General features: G+C 37.6%; 1 protein-coding gene across 1 annotated transcript in view; it reads right to left on the bottom strand.

The window, feature by feature from the left end:
* Positions 1–7728: 7728 nt before the first annotated feature.
* Positions 7729–25978, bottom strand: part of TMEM241 (transmembrane protein 241) — a 164785-nt gene continuing 146535 nt past the window's right edge. Inside the window, exons 14-15 of the mRNA XM_023496205.2 lie at positions 22355–22419; positions 7729–10215 (exon numbers count right to left, since the gene is read on the bottom strand). Coding sequence (XP_023351973.1) covers positions 10155–10215; positions 22355–22419 — 126 coding nt within the window. The 3' untranslated portion in view covers positions 7729–10154. The remainder of the gene's footprint in view (positions 10216–22354; positions 22420–25978) is intronic.

Raw genomic sequence — 25978 nt, 5'->3', positions numbered from 1 at the left:
GTTTCAGCCCGAGCGTTTCAGGCTTCCTCAGCCAGGGAGGCCGTGCCAAGGTCCCGGCTGGGATTAGCGTTTCCCCCTGGGCCGCTGCCCGGGGCCAGCGGGGAGCTGGTGCAGCCCCTGGCTGAGGGCAGGTCCTGCTGCGGTGATTCATCCTCCCAGCAGGGCCCTGGGGACTTTGGGTCCAAGCCATTCCAAAGCCCCAGAGGGGAAGAGTGCCAGAGGTCAGTTGGTCAGTTAACAAGTATTTATTAAGCCCTTCCTATGTGCCAGCACCATGCTAAGGAAGGACTAAGGATACAAAGCAAGGCAAAACTCCCAGTCCCTGTATCAAGGAATCCAAGGTCCCTAATGTCCCAGTTTATACAAATTCTAAGCTTCTACCTTCCTAGCTTTATCTTTTCAAAAAAGAAACAAAACCCGCCTGTAAAGAAGCAGTGGATTTTTGATCAGAAAATTTCATGTTCAAATCTCACTTCTATTCTTGTCCACAGCTGGGACTCTAGGCAAACATTTCATTGCTTGGCTTCCTCTGCTATAAAAGGAGGGGGTTGGGCTCGGAGACCTGAGATACCTGCCAGTCAAGGCCAATGATCCAACAATAACCTACGCTTTTATGATGCTCTTGAGGTTTACAAAATGCTTTCCTCACAACATCCCTAAAGCTATGGTCTCACAACTCCTTGGAGGAGTTACTCTGAGTCTTTTATGGAGGAGGAAAGGAAAACTCAGAGACCCGTACCCTGAGTCAGTGACAAAGCCAGAAGGACAAGCAGCTGCTGGGCCTGCGGCCACCCCTGGACGGGTACCTGTGGGCACCGTGTACCTGTCAAGGACTTGGGGGCGGCCTGAAAGACACTAGGGTCAGAAAGGCCTGGAGAGACTTACACGGACTGATGCTGAGTAAAATGAGCAGGACCAGGAGATCATTATATACTTCAACAACAATGCTATATGATGATCAATTCTGATGCACGTGGCTCTGTTCAGCAATGAGATGAACCAAATCAGTTCCAATGGAGCACTAATGAACTGAACCAGCTACGCCCAGGGAAAGAACTCTGGGAAATGAATATGAACTACTACATAGAATTCCCAATCCCTCTATTTTTTTCGGCCTGCATTTTTGATTTCCTTCACAGGCTAATTGTACACTATTTCAGAATCTGATTCTTTTTGTACAGCAAAATAACTGAACATGTATACTTATATTGTGTTTAATTTATACTTTAACATACTTAACATGTATTGGTCAACCTGCCATTGGGAGGAGGGGATGGGGGGGAAGAAGGGGAAAAATTGGAACAAAAGGTTTGGCAACTGTCAATGCTGAAAAATTACCCATGCATATAACTTGTAAATAAAAAACTATAAAAAAAAAAGATACTAAGGTCCCCCTGAAAGTCTTCCTAGGTCCCTGGACTCTGAGGAGAAACTCTCTCTCTCTCTCTTGCACTTGCCTTTATCCTACCAACTAGAAGAGAACTCTAGGGTTCAGAATCAATGTACTTGACTCTGTCTCTTCCTCCTATTAGAGGAGTTCCCTCACAGAGCCCGAGCTCTGCTTGTAGAGATCTGGAATAATGTCACAACTTACTGGGCAAATTGAGCAGCCATACTTACCTTGTTTTATGCTGGCTTTTCTCTGGAATGAAGAGAAACAGATGACTTAATTCAGTAATGTTATTAATGATTAAAACCACTTGATGATTAAATAATCATTAATAATAGCATTTATATAGCACCTACTACATGCCGGGCACTGTGCTATGTTCTTTTTACAAAATCATCTCATTTGATCCTCACCATAATCCTGGGAGGTAGGTACTAGAATTATCCCCATTTTACAAGTGACTTGTAAAAGATCACACAGCTAGAAATTGTCTGGGAACAGATTTGAACTCAGGTCTTTCTGATTCCAGGCCCAGTACTCTATCCCCTTCACTGGACTAGCTGCCTCTAAGTGACTTCAAAAGAGCATTTAATTCAACAAACATTTAAGTCCCTTCTCTGTCTCTCCCTCCCTTCCTCTTTCCTTCCCTATCTTCCTTCCTTCCTTTTCTTTCTTTCTCTCTCTCTCTCTCTCTCTCTCTCTCTCTCTCTCTCTCTCTCTTTCTTTTGTTCTTTTTTCTTTCTTTCTGCTATGTGTGTATATACTCTCTCTTGCCTCTTCTTTTTTCCTCTTTTTTCTTTCTTTCTTTTCTTTATTTTTCTCTTCCTCTCTTTCTTTCTCTTTTGCTTTATATATATATATAATATATATATAAAGTGTATATATAGTATACACACACATAGCACTTTACCAAGCTATTGAAGATTATAAAGATTAAAAAAAGGTCAGAAGATAATAGATCTAGAGTAAGAAGAGATTTTCAACCATCTATTATAACTATCTTATTTATGAGAAAACTAAGTTTTATCTAAGTAATTTACACAAAGTCCTATCTGCATGGGGCAGTTTGAACTTCTGTCTACAGAGTAATAATCTTTTACTGTACCTTGATACCCTCTATCAATCCATGGCTTCTCCAAATCCATTCAGGAAAGGACAGGGGAGTGATCAATAGGTATACCCCCAAAAGTGTGCTACCAGGGAACTGAGAGCCACACATAGTGATCTAAGAAAGCTCGAGGAAAGATCTTTAAGCTGGAGGAATTAAGGAAAGCCTCTTGTAAACGTTGTAGCTGAACAAGATTTGAAGGGAGATTTTGATAAATGGATATAAGGAGACATATATTCTGGGTATGGAGCATAGCCTGATGGCGGGAAAGGGGAAAAAAACAAGAAATCCATTTTGGCTAGAATATAGAGTACATGAAGGGAAGTAAGATAAAGTAAGGTAAGAATAAGGTTGGAAATATAAGTTGGAATCAGAATGTAGTTATATTTAAATGCCAGGCTAAGGAATTTTGTATTTTATCCTATATGTAATAGGGAACCACTAAGATTTTTTGAGCAGGAAAGTGATGTAGTCAGACCTGACTATGAGAATAACAATTTTATCCATTCTGTGAAAGATAGATTGAAGAGAAAAAAAGAGACATGAAGAACATTTAGGAAAGTTAATTAAAGAGGTGACAAAGACAAAACTAAAGTGACAAGTGATAGATTGGAGAAATACTGTGAAGTTAGAACCAGCAAATCTTGGCAATTAACAAAGTATGTAGTTCAAAAGAGAAAGAATAAAAATGACTCTGAAGTGTCAAACTTGGGAGACTGAAAATGGTAGTGCTCTCAAGTAAAACTAAGGAGGAATCAACTGGAGATACAGGCTGATGGTTTCATTTTTAAGACAAATTGAGTTTAAGGAGCCAATAAAACATCCAAATGATCTTGAGTAGACACATGGAAATGAAGAACTGAAATTAGAGGAAAGTTTGAGGATGGAACAATTGGAAGTTCTTTGGATATAAATAATAACTGAAGACATGCATGAGTTTGGGGTTTTTAAGGAGAAAAAAAGGAAGTGTAGAGAAAGAAAGTGGCCAAGGGTATTTGATTTGTATACTTATTTTACATATCTATATACTTGGGTCACATAAAAAATTCTCGGGTGAAAAGAGGTCACAAGTAGAAAAAGTTTAATAAGTCCTGCCCTAGCTCATCAATAGGTTTGGTTGAGGTTTGTTGGTTAGATATCCTCAACTTGTTTTAGCCCATCTGCCAAGATGGTTTTACTGGGGTGCAGTTACTGCACACTTTCTTGAAGCCGCAATTGAGAGTTGGGTGACAGGTGGATACCAAAGGTGGATGAGCAACACTGAAAAGGAAGATGTATCCAGGAGACACAGAAAATCAATGACCAGGTAAGTAGGAGAAGCAGAAGACAGCAGTGTGTCAGAAGCCAATGGGACAGGGAGGGGTAGGTAAACAATGGCAAAGGCTACTGAAATGTTAGAGATCAAGGACTGAGAAAAGGTTATGGAATGTCTCAAAATAAAAAGCCAGTGGTGACTTTGGGTTGAGTTTCAGCTGAGTGGCGGGTACAAAAGCCAGACTACAAGAATAGGGTGTGAATATAGGTGATTCTTTTGAAGTTAAGACAGGAAGGATGATATCTTGAAGAATTTGCAAGATGATTAGGAAAGGTTTGTTCATTTTGGGGGGAAAGGAGATGTGTTTGGATAGGGCCTTGCATGATTGTAAGAAGAAAAGGAAAGGTCAATAGAGATGATGGTGAGAAAAAAGAAGGCAGGAGAAGAGGAAGAGGGGGGAGGAGGGAGGAGAAAGAATAAGAATGACTCGAGGATATAAGACTTTGATATCCGTTCACATTTCTGCCCAATTCTAAGCTTAATTCAATGTTAGCACAGGACTGATGTTGAAAAAGCAAAAAAAAAAAAATCTTACTAGGAAATGTTTCAACAAATTCCATTTCCATAAATATTTATATGACCCTCTATGGTTTATAAAGTACAAGTATTGCTGTCCCCATTTTACAACCAAGAAAACTGGAGGTTAGAGAAGTTGGTTTCCTCTCTGACTTACCTACAGACACAGGCCTGGTAAGTGCTAGAAATGAGGCTTGATACCAAGTTTTCTGGTTCCACATCCAGTTCTCTTTCCACCATGTGTTGTTGCCACAGAGTGTGCATTTAAAAAAATTCTGTTCACATCTCTGTAGGGAAATAGTGACATTCACACTTCCTTATGTTAGTTGGAAGATCAAATAAAGGGAAATGTTTTTATATGAGCTGATGCCAAGTGAAGTGAGCAGAAGCAAGAGAACATTGTACATAGCGATAAGATTATGTGATGATCAGCTGTGATGAATTTGGCTCTTTTCAACAATGCAGTGATTCAAGACAATTCCAATAGACTTGGGATGGAGAGAGCCAGCCACAAATCAGATCAAAGCAGAGTATTTTCTTTTTTTAATTAAAGCTTTTTATTTTCAAAACATATGCATGGGCCCTTTTTGTAGTGGCAAGAAACTGGACATTGAGTGGATGCTCATAATTTGGAGAATGACTAAGTTATGGAATATTATTGTTCTGTAAGAAACGAACAGCAGGATGATTTCAGAGAGGCCTGGAGTGACTTACATGAACTGATGCTGAGTGAAATGAGCAGGACCAGAAGATCATTGCACACAGCAACAAGAAGACTATATGATGATCTATTCTGATGGACGTGGCTCTCTTCAACAATAAGACGGTGTTCCAATGATCTTGTGAGAAAGAGAGCCATCTACACCCACAGAGAGAGGACTATAGGAACTGAGTGTGGATCACACATAACATTCTCACTCTTTTTGTTGTTTGCTTGCATTCTTTGTTTTCTTACTCATTTTCTTTCCTTTTTAATCTGATTTTTCTTATGCAGCAAGATAATTATATGAATATGTTTACATATATTGGATTTAACATTTATTTTAACACTTATAACATACTGGATTGCTTGCCATCTAGGGGAGGAGGTGGGGCGAAGGAGGGAAAAATCTGAAACACAAGGCTATGCAAGAGTCAATGTTGAAATTTATGCATGCATATGTTTTGAAAATAAAAAGCTTTGAATTAAAAAATAAAATTAGCTCCTCTGCAATAAAACAAAAAACATATGCATGGATAATTTTTCAACATTGACCCTTGCAAAATGTGTTCCAATTTCTCACACCCTTCCCCCTTCCCCCTACTCCCTCCCCTAGATGGCAAGTAATCCAATATATGTTAAACATGGTAAAAATATATGTTAAATCCAATATAGGCATGTATATTCATATAATTATCTTGCTGCACAAAAAATATCAAATCAAAAAGGAAAAAAATAAGAAAGAAAATGAAATGCAAGCAAACAACAAAAAAGAGTGAAAATGCTATGTTATGGTCCACACTCAGTGCCCACTGTGCTCTTTCTGGGTATAGATGACTCTCTTCATCACAAAATCATTGGAACTGGCCTGAATCACCTCATTGTTGAAGAGAGCCACGTCCATCAGAATTGATCATTGTTGCCATGTACGATGATCTCCTGGTTCTGCTCATTTCATTTAGTATCAGTTCACCAAGCATCGTATTTTCACTTTTTACTGGTGTGGTTTGCTTAAGTTTTTTGTTTCTTTCTCATGTTTTTTTCTTTTGATCTGTGCAGCATGATGAATATTAAAGTATGTTTAGAAGAATTGCACATGTTTCACCTATATGGAATTGCTTGCTGTCTTGGCGAGGAGAGACAGAAGGAAAAAGAGAACATTTTGGAACACAAGACTTTACAAAGGTGAATGTTGAAAACTATCTGCATGGATTTGGAAAAATAAAATGCTATTAAAGGGTAATTCTTCACTTATCTGATGCACTGATTGATGGGCCACTATGATGTTCTTTTCCTTGCATGTTCCTTTGGTATCTGAATGTCTCCAATCTGAGGTCGGATAGACAAAAAAAACCCAGCTAATGTTTTACATCATTTTCTGTTTTGTTATTTTTAGAGCTGATAGCAGTGAGGGGAAAACAGGTAGGAGCAGCTATGATGCCTGAGAAGTCAGAAATTATGAAGAATGACTGGGAAATCTGGTCATGTTGGGTGAGTGAAAGTAATTGGGGGGGAAAGACTAAGGCATGAACATTATTTTGGTCTTTAAGAACCCAGTCTACCATTTCCCTTTAAATGGAATAAGAAAATACATCCCTTTTTGTGAGTAGCAGAGACTATTTACCCATCACCTATATTCCCATTTCTGAATTCTCTCATGTCAGCAATTTCTGCGACCATCTAACCAAAGCTCTCTCTTGTCACTTCCATTAACTGCTGGAGGATTACAGTGGGAAGAGTCCTGAGAGCTGCTTCCTCTTCTGCCCTCCATCCCCACCCCAGGTCCAGTTACATCAGATAAAACAGCCAAGTTGAGGCTTGAGGGCTTGTTTCTGTTTGTGTGTGTTTGTAGAGAGGTAAATGTAAAATACAACCACATTCTCTTTTTTCCACCTCCCACCTACTGTAGACTCAATACCATGCAGTGTTGGAGAGAACAGAAGGGATGAAGATTATGAGATTAGGGAAAAATGTGATTTGTGTCTTTATACCGATAGCCCAACTTCAGACAGATAGGATTTGTTTTCTCTGTTGACACAAAGAATTTTATTTATTTAGATTAATAAAAGTGAAAATTACATTGGACGTAGTGTCAAGAGGTATAAATATAATTGAAATATCAACAACAAAAGGATTCACCCAAATGAACATTTGGTCAACAGAGCATACATCTTAGGCAATATCTTGACTCACTTCTGCATTCTGACCCAATCTTTGAACTCAAGGTATTAGTTAAAGAGTGAAAAACATCCAGAGAAACGATTAAAGCTGAAACAAAGGAGTAAGGCCATAAAGTAGCAGTGGTTCTTTAAGCCGTCCATCTCAGAACTCACCTGAGAATTTTAGGTTCATAAACTCAGAATTAGAACAAGCTTTAAGTCATCTGGTTTAATCTCCTCATTCTATGGATGAAGATACTGAGACTAAAGGTCACATACTTAGGAAATATTAGAGCTAGCTAGTATTTTAACTCGGGGCTTTTGGATCCAAAGGAGACCCTGAAATGTCATTTACAAAAGTGGTTTGCAATAATATTTTCACATTTTTTGTCTGTATGTTTTCTCATGTTTTTTTCCCCTTTTGGTCTTATTTTTATTGCACAACATGACAAATACAGAAATGTGTTTAAAAGAATTGCACATATTTAACCTATATCAGATTACTAGCTGTCTTAGGTAAGGGGAGGGAAGGAGAAAAAATTACAAAAATGAATGTTGGAAACTGTCTTTACATGTATTTAGAAAAATAAAATACTATTGAACATTAAAAAAACAAGAGTGGTTTGCAACCCCTTTTCCTGGGGATCTTTAAGAAAAATGAAATTTATTACTGGGATCCTTTGAGATCAGAACTTATTAGAGACAATGGTTAAATAATACCATTTTATGGTACTACCCAGCCTTTTGAATCTCTGAATATTTAAACAATACTTGAAGGGGTAGGAAAAACTGGCATTTTGGCAAATCACACTTTCTGCCAGTGAAAAACAATAGAACCCAGCTGTACAATCTGAGTTGGGGAAGGTCAAAATAATGAACTCTTCCATTGATGCATATCAAGTTGGTGGAGAGGGAACATACACCTAAGGTTGAAGAAGCCAAGTGAAACATAAAAGTAGGAAAAATATAAACATTTGCAAACAACATTTTGGAAAAGAATTTTAAATTATTAAAAGGATTGAGGAAAATACATGGAAATCGATTCTAGGCACAAACTTGGTACCTTAAAGAGAATCTTTTAAAGTTTCAAATATCTTGATCATCACTGTCCATGGCAGAATTCATCTGAGAATTTTAGGTTCATAAACTTAGAGGTAAAATGAATCTTCCTGCCTTTCTTCTTCCCCTTTCTTTAAATAAATGAATTAAAAGGCATTTTTTGAAAGGCAATTAACAGTGTTAAGCACTGTCCTAGGCAAAAGGGACAGATATAATTATAAAAAGTGAGATATTATTTGCTCTCTAGGAGCTAACATTTTATTGGGGGCAGCAAAGGGTCTGGAGTGGGGCAGGTTACACATACAGAAATGGCCAGGGAATAGTATTAAACCCAAGAGATAGAGAGCATCAAGGGATGTCCAGTGGAGTCCTTCAGCAGTCAGGTACACCCCCATGTTGGGCTGGATCTGGGGGGGTTAGGGGAGACTGCATTTACTCAGCAGTTAGAATGGATTGGCCCCAGAGCAGTTCCAAAGCTAAATGAATTGATTTCTCCAGGGAAGTGGTCCTGAGTCTAGAGCTGCTCCTGCTCCAAATAAGGAAAAGGGGCCAGTGGGGAGAACAGTGACGGAGCAGATGGGTGGGTGGGAGGCTTATTCAGAAAAAAGGAAACACTATTCACCCAAGAAAACATAGGGCTTCTTTAGAATGGGGCTGAACATGCTTAAGCTGAGCCCCTGGCTCCTGTGACTTGATAACAATATAATCTTCCAGGAGCTAGTTTCCCTATAAACACCAAAGCTTTCTAAATTAAGAGACCAGTAGTATTGTCTTCACAAGAACAACAGTAAATAGAAAAAAAATTTTTGAGTCAAATCTTGATTTCCTCAACACCTTCCTTGTGGATCCCAAATTCAGTTCTCATCTCATGTAAATCCATTCCTATAAATAAAGTTATAACATTTCCAATTCTTGATCTAGCATGAAAAAAAAAAAACTTGTTTTCTTGTTAAATGATTCACTTCTTCTCTGATACCATGGAATTAACTCATTTGAAGGCTTTGGGGAATGCAAGTTGTTTGGGTTTTTGTTGTTGTTTGGGGCAGGGAAGGGGGGGAGGTATCTTTTATGTCCAGGGTATCCAGGCCATCCATCAGTGCTTATGAAACTAGCTCCCTTTGGTGATAATTTAGCATTAACTTAAGTTTTCTACTTGCAGGAGATGAACAATGTGCAGAAATAAAGAAAACAAATAAGTGCAACATAGACTTGATGAGAGTTCAGAGAAATCTGAAATGTGAGAGGGAAAGGAAAGCAAAAACAATAACAAAAAGCTATGTTTTCGAGCTCATAACAGAGGAGCTGAGCTGTCTTGCTGATTTCTAGCATGGCCCAGAACAGCCATTCAGTTGGTCACAATCGACTCCTTCCCAAGGAATTATCTCCAGATGCTGTATACGGGGGAGAATCCTACAATTCTTTGCCAGCCCAGAAAGGACAATCTACGGAATGGGATTCCCAGAAGAGAGTATGAGCAGAGCCCTCTGCCATACTTTGTGAGGTAGTGTTGGAGGCTGGGAAATGGGAGACTCAGGAATGGGTATTTAGTATAAAATGAGTCAATGTAGTAAAAAATGAATCCTATGCTTCCAGAAAGGTCTGGGAAAATACTAGGAAAGATTCGACTTCTCCTCCCTCCACTGAATGGCCATTTGTGCCTCTAACAAATTGGTGTTGATGGGCAGCCACTCTTAGCCCTTATACAGAGTTCTTCAAGGCAGTGCTAATGATAACATCAAGTGCGTTACCCCTCCATCATCCGTAGGAACATCATTGGCCCCTCTCCTGGAAAAGAGGCCCTGACACTGGTTTTTAGTCTGGCTTTTTTCATGTTATCTTTTCCATCCACACAGAAGTCTTGCTTTCTCCTTTCGCCAGCCGGGTGCATTTTATGTTCCTTCTTTTCTCTATGTGCTCGTCCTTTCTGAGTAAACCAGCAAGGCTTCTCCAAGTCCGCCCAGTAGAAGGCTGCAAACAATTGTAAAAGGTTAGCTTTTTAACCTGTTCTGCACGGCCTGTCCACAATAGGAGGCCCCTGGCCAGTGATCCCTTGCTCCCTTTTCCATTAGTTCTGGCTGCCCAACTGGTCTCAGTCCATGATGCTCTGAGACTTACAAGATTTTTTACCACCACAACAAAAGTTAACTGATCTGTGCAAGAATTGACATATTGAGGGTGGGAAGAATAGGAATAATCTTTGTTTACTCTAAAGATATTTCTTATATATGGATGATCCCAAACTGGAATTCCCTTCTCTTCTCCACTGCTGGTGCTGGACATTTCTCTCCCTTTTTCCTTCTCCTGCTTCAGGTGCTGCTCCCTAGAACCATATTCTCTATTTCTGTCCCTCCCTGATCCCATCTCACTCCACTCATATATTAACTAATTGTCTGTTTTGAGGAAGAAAGGAGAAGTGCCAGTCTCCATAACCAACATCCCAGCCTGGCTCCCCTCCTCATCCATTCAGCCCTTTATCCTTCTTTCCCCTCTCCAGACTCCCCTCACTCCAACCTCACCTCTAGAGAGAAAAACAAACAACTGAATTACAAACTTTTGGAGCATTACTCCTGGGAAATTAGCAAATACTCTTGTAATATCCCATTATGGAGCTCCAGAAGGGGAGACTCTGACAGTGTCTTCTGACAAATTCCTTATAAGAGGTGTCCTAGATACTAATAAATGTTGTTCAACCATTCAGTCATTTCCCAACTGTTTGACAGTCTCTCCAAAATCAGGCAAACCCATGGTTTTTCTACCAGTAATGTGTGGAGCTAGAGCTGAACTAAAATCAAAGTTGAATATCCCAGAATCAGTGCTTTCAAACTGGAAAAGACTTTTGAAATTCCCTTGGACAACAAGAAGATCCAATCTGTCTGTACTTAAAGAAAATAATTCAGATTTTTCACTGGAAATTCAAATAATGAAACGGGAAGCTTAAATACTTTGGCCGTGTAATGAAAAGATGGGAAAGACTTGGATATTAGGAAAGATTAAAGGCAAAAGAAAAAGAGGATGGCAGAGTATAAGATGGATAGTGTCATGAGAACAATGAACATGAGTTTGTATAAAATTCAAAAGATAGGATATTCATACCTCTCAGATTGGCTAAGATAAAAGGAAAAGATAATGATAAATGTTGGAGAGGATGTGGGAAAACTGGGACATTAAGACATTGTTGGTGGAATTGTGAACAGATTCACCCATTTGGAGAGCAAAACTGTGCATACCCTTAGATCCAGCAATGTCTCTACTGGGTCTGTATCCTGAAGAGATCTTAAAGGAGGGAAAGGGACCCACGTGCAAAAATGTTTGTAGCAGCCCTTACTTAAAGTGGCAAGAAACTGGAACCTGAGTGGGTGCCCCTAGTTGGGGAATGGCTGAATAAGTTATGGCATATGAAGGTAATGGGATATTATTGTTCGGTAAGAAATGACCAGCAGGATGATTTCAGAAAGGGCTGGAGAGACTTACACGAACTGATGCTGAGTGAAATGAACAGAACCGGGAGATCATTATACATGGAAACAAGATGATGTGATGATCAACTTTGATGGACTGAGCTCTTTTCAACAATGCATGTGATTGAAGGCAATTCTATTAGACTTAGGAAGAAAGAGCCATCCACATCCAGAGGGAGAACTATGGAGACTGAATATGGATCAAAGCATAGTATTTTCACCTTTGCCGTTATTGTTGTTTGCTTGCTTGTTTTTTGTTTCTGTCTCATTTTTTCCCTTTTGATCTGATTTTTCTTGTGCAGAAAATGTGGAAATATGTTTAGAAGAATTGCACGTGTTTAACCTATATCAGATTATATCAGATTGCTGTTTTGGGGAGGGGAGAGAAGGAAAAGGACAAAAAATTTGAAACACAAGGTTTTGCAAAGGTGAATGCTGAAAAACGATCTTTGTGTGTATTTGGAAAAATAAAATGCTATTAAAGAATTTTAAAGATATAAGATCCCAGTATACAAGGTCCATGGAGTCACATAGAGTTGGAAATGACTGAATGGTTGAACAACATTTATTAGTATCTAGGACCCCTCTTATAAGGAATTTGTCAGAAGACACTGTCAGAGTCTCACAGACTGAGCAGGCATGAATGGCTTAAAATCTGCATCACTGGAAGGAGCTTCAAAATCAATAAGCTTACAGATCCATTTAAGGGTTGAGGACTTTACTTAATTGGGTTGCCCCAAAGGCAATGTACTCCTTTTCTACACAAGTGGGGCAAATATGGAGGGTCACAGTAAGCTGAGGTCAAGGGGGGAAGATGGCTTTTACTCTTGAGATATTTTATTTTTGCAAATTTTAACATGGTTCATCAAGCTTCTAGTCTTCCAAATTACTAGAGAAAAGCACAAGACAAAAGACTAGCCCTTTGCCCTTTCTAGTTACAAACTAAAGTGTAAATAATCTTGCATTTTGCTCCATTGGCTTATGAAAAACCAAGACAAATCTGGTAAATGCTGAAACAGAAACAAATGTCTGGGGCAGGGGGTTGAATTTTAATAGCATAAGGACTGAGTTTTATGGAACTGTTTGCAAATCTTGTAATCCTCATCATTCCTGAAATGGGCAAACATCAATAACTAAGGAATAAATTTCTACTGTTGAGTTCACTGATTGCATTTATAGTCTGAGACCCTTTTGAGTAAATCTATAAACAGGACAGCTTGTGAAACAGGCAAAGTGTCCTCCTTCTTCCATGGTCCCCTCCCATCTACTTCTCTTGTCTTTCAGTACTTCTTTCTCTCTTCCATCAGGCACTCAGTTCCCTTCTGCTACTTCTAGCTGTGGGTACCTTCTCACTTTGATAAACCAGACTCTCTCTCTATAGTCTTTGCTCTAGACTTGAGACTCAGTAGTAGAGTCAGAAACAGAAACAACAATGTTCACAGTCAAGGTCTTCTGTATGTATAATAATAGATTATAATGGATTAACACACTCCAAACACAAACCCTTTATGTAAGCAAAATCTTATAAATTTGAAGTGTATTAATTACAATTAAGGTTGCAAATTGAATTTTCTTCCTTTAGATTACCTAATCTTTTTAATCAAAGGCCCAAAGCTAATCAGTAACAGTAATTATTCTAAATTTTTATTACTATTTTTATTTTCATTGTTGTTATTTTAGACATTGATCAATATTGACTGTAGGTGTATTATTTTTTACTAAAGCTGGGGAAAAGTATTTTTAAATTCACAATCCAAATCCTCATAAGTGAATAAACATGAAACAAGATCCTTGCCTTTATTTTAAATAGTATTTTCTTCACTGACCATTCTAAACTGCAAGGTGATGTCTGGGTCCTGCTGGGGTTCTTTACCTATTTCTACCACTTCTACTGACAACTACCTCAGTAGATGATTAAGGCAGCTGTATATGTACAATGAGAAAATGTCTCTGTACAAAAGATAGTAACAAAATCTAAAGCATAGTCTGACAATCTCTCTCATGGTGGGTCTTTCTGTGGTTGGAAAAATTCTTTGAGGCTGAAAACATGCCCTCCTTAAACTCTAGGGTTCTCCAAAAAAATCAGGAAATTCCAAGTCAAGGTTCTTTCTGCAGTGATCACACATGTTCTATTGCCTTATTCCGGGTACACGTACCACACAACAGGCTCTGCTTTCCATTTTGCTGAGTGTAAGCAACAAAATACACAGGTTATAAAATATGAAAAAGTTATATGTGATTGTTTTGACTGCTGCTCTTACTGTCCAATCTCAACACTAGGCTGCTAGTCAATACTCCCATCCCAACTTCTCACTCAGATCAACCTCAAATTGTTATATGCTGAAAGATCACACAAGACCTCGATGAAATTTTATTATACCAAAGTGACTGTAACAATTTAGAATCTGTCAAGCTTGGAATGATAGTAATTTGGAGAATCTCAAAAACAGACCCAGAAGCAGAGTCATTTTCCTTCTCTTAAATTTTTGGCAGCTAGATTTCAACTTGCCCCCAATTTGTGACACTCCTTAGGGGGGCATCTTCTCGCTGGGTAGGAGAAAGATATTTTGTCTTCCAATACATTCTCCAAATGCTTTGAACTCAGCAAGACCACTGAATATCTGATTCCTCAACTTTTTTCCTTTCTGTTTATAGGAATCCTATGCTTTATTTAGAGCACCTAGGATCCTATACCTGTGAGATAAAAACAGCATAAACATATGTGTGTATACATAAGCACATACATATACACACATATGCATATATGAACATATACACAAAAATACATATATATACACCAAAGTAGTTTCTACCTCTTCTACACGCCCACAGGACTTATTTGTACCACTCATTTGCCTCAGTCATACATTGAATTGTGCACTTTTTTATTTTATTAAAGCTTTTATTTTCAAAACATATGCAAGGATAATTTTTTAAATATTGACCCTTACAAAACCTTGTGTTCCAAATTTTCCCCCTTTTTCCTTCACCCCCTCCCCTAGATGACAAGTAACTCAATATATGTTAAACACGTGCAATTCTTCTATACATATTGCTACAATTATCATGCTTGTGCAGTCTTTTTTTTTTTTTTTTTACATGTAAGTGAATCACCTATTAGCCTGTAAGTTCCTTGAGGGTAGGGATACTGCCTTTCATTTTTTTAGAGTCTCCACAATGCAATATCATAAAAACACTTGTTTGAATGAGAGATCAATGTCCATTCTTTAAAAAAAAAAAAAAAGTGCTTTCTAATGCAAAAAAAAAACCCCAAAACCAAACAATCTTATCTTCCCTTCTCATCCACCTGATTCAGCCTCAGTGTGAGGAACAGTTTTGTTCCTGAAAGCCCCTATTCTTTTACTGTGAAATCATCCAGATACATCTTATTTTTTTTTACATGACCAAAACGTTATTTTGCTGTACAAAAAGAATCAGACTCTGAAATATTGTACAATTAGCTTGTGAAGGAAATCAAAAATGCAGGTGTGCATAAATATAGGGATTGGGAATTCAATGTAATGGTTTTTAGTCATCTCCCAGAGTTCTTTTTCTGGGCATAGCTAGTTCAGTTCATTACTGCTCCATTAGAAATGATTTGGTTGATCTCGTTGCTGAGGATGGCCTGGTCCATCAGAACTGGTCATCATATAGTATTGTTGTTGAAGTATATAATGATCTCCTGGTCCTGCTCATTTCACTCAGCATCAGTTCGTGTAAGTCTCTCCAGGCCTTTCTGAAATCATCCTGTTAGTCATTTCTTACAGAACAGTAATATTCCATAATATTCATATACCACAATTTATTCAGCCATTCTCCAACTGATGGGCATCCATTCAATTTCCAGTTTCTAGCCACTACAAAAAGGGCTGCCACAAACATTAGTGCACATACAGGTCCCTTTCCCTTCTTTATAATCTCTTTGGGATATAATCCCAGTAGTAACACTGCTGGATCAAAGGGTATGCACAGTTTGATAACTTTTTGAGCATAGTTCCAAACTACTCTCCAAAATGGTTGGATTCGTTCACAACTCCACCAACAATGCATCAATGTCCCAGTTTTCCCGCATCCCCTCCAACAATCATCATTATTTTTTCCTGTCATCTTAGCCAATCTGACAGGTGTGTAGTGGTATCTTAGAGTTGTCTTAATTTTCATTTCTCTGATTAATAATGACTTGGAGCATCTTTTCATATCACTAGAAATAGTTTCAATTTCTTCATCTGAGAATTGTCTGTTCATATCCTTTGACCATTTTTCAATTGGAGAATGGCTTGATTTTTTATAAATTAGAGTTAATTCTCTATATATTTTGGAAATGAGGCCTTTACCAGATACATCTTATTGACCTGAATACTTGCAAGATGGAGGAGTTTGTGAACCATCCCCCCAAGAGCCTCCACTCAGCTGATGACATATTTCAAAACCATTACTTAAGAGTTACTCCCTATGTGGTATGAGGAAAATGTTTTCTTTTCTTCTTGTTCCTTCCTTTTCAGAACAAAAATTGGCCTCTATTCGCTGCCTTTTTCTAGAACTCTTTTTCTAGAAATTTTGAAAAAGGAAAATAGATTCTTCTGAGTCTCTGATGGTGAAAGTTTCGTCTTACCCACAAGTAGGGTGGGGAGAGGCTCCATGGCTTCTGAAACTCCTTTCTCAGCTCTATAAGTACCAAGAAGAAACTCCCAGTAAAACTTCTTCACCTCCAGGTCCCCCAAAAGACAAAAATTGTCCTTGCATTTGGCACTGAGGGCATGATTGTTTCACAAGAACTAACAGCTGACATCGATTTCCTTCTTCAAAGACCCAAATGTGAAGGCTGTCTCCTCCCCAATACTTAAACTAAAACTACAAAGCCTCCTCCTTCTGATGTTAAAAGAAATCCTAACAAACTCTTGTTTTACTTTTGTACCTCACATATTACTAAGGAGACTATACAAATAAAAAATGCCATATTATTTGGGAGGCTATAATAGATCAAATTAAGTAGCAGGTATCTATGACTCTTTCCTCTCCCCCCATCAAGTTCTATGAATGCTATGACTTACTCTGAAAAATCATATAAATTATCAGAATTAGTCATAAAAGCAAGCATATAATAATATTGATAAAATAACATTAATAAATAATTATTGATTAATGGATAATAATAAACATTAATCATATTGTATTCTAAAGTTTGCAAAATACTTTATTTCAGCTTTGTAATTATGAATGCAGGGCAAAGCGTGGAGTCAAGTCTGAAGTCTAATATATAGTAGCTGCTTGATCCTGAGAAATTCACTAAATATTTTAGTCCTTCATATAATTCTATATAAATTCTCAAGAGCAATTGTTTCTGTTTTGGTCAGAAACAAACCCCAAAGGTATTCACCTCACATTGACTTTCACTTTCTCTCTCTCTCTCTCTCTCTCTCTCTCTCTCTCTCTCTCTCTCTCTCACACACACACACACACACACACACACACTCACACACTCTCTCTCTCTCTCTCTCTTTCTCTCTCTCTCTCCTTTTTCTTCTTCTTCCTCTCTCTTTCTGTCTTCCTTTCTTTCTTTTCTTTCTTTCCTTCCTTTCTTTTTTTTAATTAAGAGGCCTCATTTTTTACCTAGCCTTAATCATTAAAAAGGCCATTATCTCAGTGAAACTGAGACCTGTTAAAGACCTCAGCTTTAAAAAGTGCAAGGTCTCCCACTGCATCCAGGACCATCTCTAGTCATGCTGATCTATATCTGGCCATTGGACCTAGATGTCTCCAGAGAAGAGAAAAAGGCTGGTGACTTTGCACAGCCGGCCCTCACTCAGATCCAGTTCAATTGCAAATCAAAACATTACCTTTTTATATCTTGGTCCTGTTGAAGAACAAAGGACAAACAGCCACTTTCTCTAACTATAAGCTACAAACAGCTTCCAGTCTACATTGGTACATTCCTCCCTGGAAGTTCCCTAAATCATATGAAATCATAGTCTGGAACTCTCCCTATTCCCTATTTAATTTTTTTAAAGGCTAAGTTTACAGAATATACCGGTTTGTTTATGTGTTTCTAAAACTTTCGGACATCATACATCTGGCAATAGTTTTACTATCATCATCATCATGATATCTCTTTGGTTCTGGGTAGGAAGGAACACTGCTTATTCTAAAAAAGAATATTTTAATTACAACAGATGGAAAATGCCATTCATAATCAAAAAGAACTATGGTGACTGAATGTGAATCAAAGAATAGTATTTTTACCATTTTTTGTTTGTTTGCTTTTTCTTTCTCATGGTTTGTTTTTCCTTTTGGTATGATTTTTCTAGCACAACATGACAATTAGGGAAATGTGTTTAAAAGAACTGCACATATTTAACTTCTGTCAGATTGTTTGCTGTCTATCAGATTGCTTGCAAGAGAGAGGGGGAGGAAGGGAGAAAAATTTGCAACACAAAGCCTTACAAAAATGAATATTGAAAACTATCTTTTAAAGGTCTCATTTTTAAAATATATAGATAATTGACCCAAATTTATAACAACAAAACCATTCCCCAGTTGATAAATGTCAAAGGATACGAACAGACAATTTTCAGGTGAAGAAATTAAAGTCATTTCTAGTTACGTGAAAAAATGCTTTAAATCATTATTGATCAGAGGAATATAAATTAAGACAATTCTAAAGTGCCACTTCATACTTAGCAGATTGGTTAAGATAACCAGAAAAGATAATGATAAATATTGGAGGGGATGTGGGAAAACTGGGACACTAATACATTGTTGGTGGAATTGTGAACAGATCCAACCATTCTGGAGAGCAGTTTGGAACTATGTCCAAAGGGCTATAAAACTGTACACACCCTTTAATCCAGTGGTGTCTCTACTAGGTCTGTATCCCAAAGAAATCATAAAAAAGGAAAAAGGACCCACATGTGCACAAATTTTTGTGGCAGCCCTTTTTGTAGTGGCTAGAAACTGGAAAATGAGTGGATGCCCATCAATTGGAGAATGGTTGGGTAAATTGTGATATATGAATGTTATGGAATTTATTGTTCTGTAAGAAATGACCAGCAGGATGATTTCAGGGAGGCTTGGAGAGACCTACATGAACTGATGCTGAGTGAAATGAGCAGAACTAGGAGATCATTGTACACAGCAACAAGAAGATTACCTGAGGAATAACAGTGATGGACTTGGCTCTTTTTAATAATGACATGATTCAAGGCAATTCTAATAGACTTGTGATGGAAAGTAGTATCTCTAGCCAGAGAGAGAATTATGGAGACTAAATGCAGATCAAAGCATTGTATTTTCACCACTGTGGTTGTTTTTTATTTGCTTGTTTCTTTTTCTTTCTCATTTTCCCCCTTTTATTCTGATTTTTCTTGTGCAATATGACAAATGTGGAAATATATTTAGAATTGTACATGTTTAATTGATATTGGATTACTTGCTTTCTGAAGTGGGGAGAAGGGAGAAAATTTGGAACACAAGATTTTGTAAGAGTGAATGTTGAAAACTATCTTTGCATGTATTTGGAAAAATAAAACACTATTGAGAAAAAAATTTAAATTAATTTAATTTTTTTAAAAAAGAAAAAAGGCCGAGAGAGAAGACAGATCTCAAAATAATATACTAATAGTTATTGTTCATTCAAAAGATAAAAAAATACAATATCTTATCTTAACCAAAGCTATTCTTTTGAAATCCTCCTAATCCCCTCCCCCATATACATAACTCCTATATGTTATAATTCTTGATGGGTAGTTAGGTGATAAATTAGATAGAATGCTGATTCTGGGTCAGAAAGACCTAGATCTGTGAGCTTAAATCTGGCCTCAGACACTAGCTGTGTGGCCCTGGACAAGTCACCTAACCCTATTTGCCTCAGTTTCCTCATCTGTAAAATGAGCTCAAGAAGAAAATGTCAAACCACTCTAGCATCTCTGCCAAAAAAAAAAAAAACCCAAAATGGGATCATAAAGAATAGGACATGATTGAAACAAATGAACAACAACATAATTCTTAATAATAACTGATGAAAACATGAAAAATTAAGAAAAATCCTAATTTTGAACTGAATTCTTAACTGGAATTTTTTCTTTCCTTTAATTTTGAAGTATAAATCTGCCAAATAAACCATTTACACCAAAACAGAAAAGGGCCCCTAGACAGACATGCAAAGTTTTAAATCCAAAATGAGTTCTTGGTGTCTTGTTTGAATCAATCCCAACAACTCCAATCCAGTTAAATGTTCCCTCTCAGTATGCTACATTCTATAGTCAGACACAGTGGATTAAGGCATGAGAGGTGGGTGAAAAGGACTTTAATGCAGCTCAGACACCTTCCTGGAGGTGGAATGATACTTAGGGCTGGGACTATGCTATTGGTCATGTGGCTAATGGTGGTCTTCTTTAGCCAGGGCCACTTGCAATCTCTTCATGTTATTTTTCCTTATGGGTTTAATTTTGGTGGCTAGGATGTGACCATATGGATCTGATCAAACAGGGCCAATAAAATATTTGTGACTAGCAGCATACACATTGTTTTCACTTCTAAGCTAGCTACTAAAAGAGCTTAGACTCACAGATTTAGAGTAAGGGCAGAGAAACCATCTCATTCAAAGCCCCATTTTATTTATTTATTTATTTTTGCTCTGTTGTACTTACATTTTTAATTAATTTTTAAAAAGTTAACAAAGTACTTATTTTTTCTTCCTCACATCTCCCTTTCCTCACTGGAAACAGAAAAGGTCAAACAAAAACTGTAACAAATATACTTATTCAAGCAAAATAAGTCACCTTATTACCCTTGATAAAAATATATATTTCTCTCATTCTGAATATTTAGCCCATCATCCTTCTGTCAAGAAATGGATTACATCCTTGGTCATTGGTTTGGGGAATAATCACAGTTGATCATTGTATTGATTAGAGTTCTTAACTCCTTCAAAGTTTGTTTTTACAATGATATTAAAATATAAATTGTTCTCCCCTCATTTTAGAGATGAGGTAACTGAGATTAAAAAGCATCAGAGGCAAGATTGGTGCCCAAGTCCTCTGACTCTGGATACAGTATATGACACACTCTCTCAATGGTGACTAGGAGAACCAAAGAACAATTTTATCTATTTCATTTATCTCTCTGTACTGCCCTCCCTAGTCCTCTAAAACTGCAACAAAAATCACCAGGCAATAACAATAGCTGGTCACTGCCAGTGGATACAAAGTGTTCGCTATTACAGCCTTCCAAGGGCTATTCTTTCTCTGTAACTATGTCAATCATGAATAAGTGCAGCTTCTCAAAATTTCCTGCTCCAGAGACTGAGTTCATCCAAATCAATCCACAGATGGAGCTGGAAGAAGGGAGGATGTTCCATAGCAAGTATGAGAAAAAGCACAAGAAATATACAATTTCAAGAGTGTTTCTGTTTTGGCCAGAAACTGAAGGTCTTCCCCTCTCCGATTAGATTTTTTTACTAGGGAAAAAAGGCCATTTTCTGCCTCGTTTCTTACCTATCCTTAATCACCGAATGGGCAGTTGCCTCGGTCAAATACAGACCTTAATTTAAAAAGACCAAGGTCTCCCATTTCACCCAGGGCCTGCTCTGTATCCTGCCACTGGACCCAGATGTTCTAGAGGAGAGTGTGTGACTGGTGACTTTGCCCAGCCCTCCCTCACTTAAATCCAATTCACTTGCACGGCAGGGCATCTCCCCCCCATTCATGGTCCTCTCAGAGAACAAAGGACCCCATCGCTTGGGGACTTTGTTTTCTCAACTACAACACAGGGATAATAAAACCCAGCCTGCCCACCTCACAGAGTTGTTGTGAAGAGCATCCGAGATAATGGATGTGAAAGTACTTTGTAAACTGTAAAATAATTGGCAGGGTATGTTTATTATTATACTTGTGACCGCAATGAGAAATACATGGCAGTTGCCACAGCTGTTTCCAATGATCCCAATTAAGGAAGGCATAAAAGTCTCCTTCCCTCTCCTCCCCCAGGATGTTTTTAGGTAGCAGACAAAAGCAGAAGAGCTTGGGTCTCCGGGGCAGTGCTCAGGATTAGCCATCAGGCTATGGAGGCAGATCTATAGTATGGGGGATCAATCGGGAAATCAAAAGAGCATAGAAAGATAGTACTTTATAGCAGACCTTGGTATTAGGGACTTTGTGTGTGTGTCTGGTCCCTGGGAAAAGTCTCATATATTGGGATATTTTGTAAATTGATAATTTAGGCAAAGAACATGCTGAAATGATAACACTGCATGATAGGGACTGTAACAACTACTCTCCTTGACTATACCTTCTAAACCTTCTTTTTTGGGGATTGCATGTATCTGGCAGTCAGGCTTCATGGGACCTTGACAGAAGTGGTCAGCATACTCTCCAGAATACACTAAAATTCTGTGGGTGGTCCGGTGCAGGATTTTGTGTCTTCTCTTAACATATGAAGAAACTGAGGTTCAGAGAAACCCAAGGTTTCTCTACCACACTACTTGCTATGAATTATAGCAAGAAATCCAAATGCCCAGTGGTCATCTCCTATCACTGAATTTACCAAGCGTCCAGTTCCTAAGCTTGTACAAAATACTTATCAAACCATCAATGGCCACTTTATCCCTAAATAATGGTGCTCACCAAACAAACATCCTTAAACAAAATACTTACCAAGCCACCATAGCAATGTCCAGGGCTGTGTCAAACAGCAATATTGAAAAGCCAGCTGTCATAACCTGTAGAAACAATTTTAACAAAATGTCTAAGTGACATCTGGCTTGCCCTTTCTCATAGATTCACTTTAATTCTGTGTGGCATCCCAGCATCCTTCCTTCTCTCTCATTCCCTGCCCCTCTTCCACCTCCCTCCTGGGCCTTTGGCCCTACTTATGATTCAGGTCATACTTATGGTGCATTTAATGTTGCTTCCCAATCATTGTTCTATGCATAGAATATTTACATTTACTGATTGCTGGCAGAACATTAGGTGCTGAAAATACCCCTTGCTAAGTGGTTCAGGATAATAGAAGGAACACAAAAGACTTTGAATAAGATCAGGTTTTTTGCTTCTAAACTTAATAAAAAAATAACTATTATTTATTCTGTTCAGGATTTGCTTACAATGACTGGATGCACTTATTTATACCTTCCAAGAAAGACAAACAACATAACAAAAAAATTCCTGTCTTCAAAAACAAACAAAAACACTCTCCTAGAAAGCACTCCAGTGGGATTCTTAACCAGTATCTAAATAACTTAAAGCTACATAATGTGATAGAAGCATAGCCCTACTCCAAAAGTGGAAGAAGGTACTTTGTTTTTTTTTAATAAATCCCTTAATACTTATAAGTCATTTAATGGCATTTAGATGTGGGCTCCTTCTAGTTCCTCCTTCCTAAAAGGAAGTATGTGATCACTACTCACCACTGCCCACATCACACATACCTCTAGCAAGGACTTTATTAAAAGAGCTCATATTATTTAAAAGTGCCTAACTTAAATAGAATTCATCTCTAAGACAGTTATTTTAAAAGGCCTACCAAAGCTTCTTTACATGTAGATTAGTCGCTCTGAATTACATTTTATAAGGTATTGGTTCATTGTCACTGCCCATAACATATTCTCTTGTTCTCCACAGGTTCCAAGGAATTACAGGGTTCCCTGGGCAGAGTGTATTAACTCACCAAGTGACCAAGTATGCAACGTTCCAGAAGGCAGGGGAGAAAAAAAAAGTGTTTCTCTACTTCTTTATTGGGCAGCCAAATGGCAGAGTAGATAAAGCACCAGGTCTGGAGTCAGGAAGACCTCATTTCAAATCTAGCTTCAGGCACTTATTAGCTGTGTGACTCTGGCCAAGTCACCTAACCCTGTGTGCCTCAGTTTCTTTATCTGTAAAATGATCTGGAAAAGGAAAAAGCAAACCACTCTCTGCCAAGTGTATCTCTTGCCAAGTATCTCTGTCAAGAAAACCCCAAATGGGGTCCGGAAGGGTTGGACATGACTGAAATGACTGAAGAATAACGCCTTAATAAGCAGGAAATTACCTTATGGTTGTTGGCAAAGAGACTCCACTTGGATCAATATGTCTCCAGGTGGAATCATAATGGAAAGTAAAGGATGAATGTAAGACTTTTCTAATGGTAAAAGAAAGGATTTGCTAACTGGCTAAGGTGTCCAATTTAGCACTTGATCAATTATCATCGTTATTATTGAGCATTTTATGTTGATGCCTTGTTTCCTGAGTGAGAAGGAAAGGAAGCTCTTAACCAGGCTTTGCTTCTCCTATATTCTTCCCACCTAATATCTTTTTCATATTAGTCATATAGCATGTCCAAAATATTTCAATTTCAAGCTCTTAAAACCTATTAAAGTAACTGTGTACTGGAGATTAATTCTAAACAAGTAAGTCAAGATGAAAATAAGCATTTTAAATAAAAGTCCCTTCCTAGAGACATATGTCTCTACTAAAGCTAGTGTACTATGTATAGTTGACACTTAAAATACCTCTAGAATTGAATTAGTGACTGACCAAGAGAAAGAATCCAATATATTGTAATTACTACTGTGAAATTAAAACAAACAACCTGTTTTATATTCAGATTACTAAAATGCTGACCATATCTGTTGGAATTTTATGCAATAAACAGTTATTTATATTAATTTGGGTTTTCATCTTTCCTTTGTAGAGTGAAGCAGAAGAATATACCAGAAAGGGCATTGGAATTGGGGTCGAGGAACTTTGGGTTTAAATCTTGCTTAGCTACTATCTTCTATGTAATGTTAGCTGAGCCATTTAATTTCTCTTGTTTTTCTTTTTTAACTTGTTTTTCTTTAAGAGTATTTTGATAACTCTATTTCACTAAAACTGGTTTCCATGGTAAACCTAGTTTTATTATATTTAATTATACTATATTTATTTAATTTAAATATTTTTATTTACTTATTTTTATTTATATTGTACTTGTATTTAAAAATATATTTCTACTGCTCAATGGTAGGAGGTGGCTGAGAGAAAATGCATATCTAAAAATAAAACTGAATTTCATAAACAAGTAAATAATATCATTCTGAGAAGAAGCCCAAAGGCTTCAACAGACTGCCATGATTAAAATATTATAAAAATAAAGTTAAGAACTCAGACTACATAATCCTAAAATTCATTCCAGTTCTAAATCCTGTTATCTATAACTGGAGTGAGTACCCTTCTCAGGTTTTTACCTTCATTATCACAAAAACAGATATAAAAAAGGGACAGGAAGACAAGGTGAACTAACCTTCCTAAAGGTGAAATATCAGCATATAGTATTGAGAGAATAGGTTTAATTTTATGTTATACAAGAACTGATGAACAGTTTATGGATGAACCAGGCTCCTGGCTGCTGTTGCAGTTTCTACTTCTCTCCATCTCTCCTGGTACCTAGTCTCCAGATGTATCAGGGCTAGTCCATAAAACCACTGGAGAATTTGCCACAAATAAGTTACAGTGACCATATGTTGGCAAGGATGGTAAGAAGTTCAGAAGCTTAGTGGGGGAAAAGTTGAAGCTATTAGCTGAGAGTAGATGATTCCCTTTCTTCCCATTATCTGTGGATTTCAATTAGTCATGCACACATTAGCATGGAAAACGAGTTGGCTATATTCTCAATGGATTATGAAGCAGTTTTCCTTTCTTGGAGCCCCATGACTTCATGAAAAGAAGCAGGATTTAATTACTCTGATCCAAAAACAAAGAGGGGAGAGGAGCTGGAAGGATGGCTAGATTGGGGAAAAAAGGGGAAATTTGGTACTATCCATACCTTCAATCTTCCCCCCTACCACAAAAAAAAACTCACACAAGGTGAATGACTGTAGTCAAGACAGAGTAGGAAGGATAAAGCAAGAAACTGCTATAATTAATGAAAAACTGGATTGTACCTAAAAAAAAAAATCCTGCTAGGCCAGTTCCAATGATCCTATAATGAAGGGAGTCATCTACATCCAGAGAGAGGGCTGTGAGGACTGAATGTGGATCACAACATAGCATTTTCACTCTTTTTGTTGTTGTTTGCTTGCATTTTATTTTCTTTCTCATTTTTTTCCTTTTTGATCTGATTTTTCTTGTGCAGCTAAATAATAGTATAAATATGTATGTATATATTGGATTTAACATATATTTTTACTATGTTGAACATATATTAGATTACTGGCTATCTAGAGGAGGGGGTTGGGGGAAGTGGGGAAAAAGTGGAACATGGAGTTTTGCAAGGGTTAATGTTGAAAAATTATCCTTGCATATGTTTTGAAAATAAAAAGCTTT

The sequence above is a fragment of the Sarcophilus harrisii genome, chromosome 1 (assembly GCF_902635505.1).
Source record: "Sarcophilus harrisii chromosome 1, mSarHar1.11, whole genome shotgun sequence".
NCBI lineage: Eukaryota > Metazoa > Chordata > Mammalia > Dasyuromorphia > Dasyuridae > Sarcophilus > Sarcophilus harrisii.
Note: the sequence above shows the minus strand (reverse complement) of the source record. Positions and strands in the feature narration are given on the sequence as shown.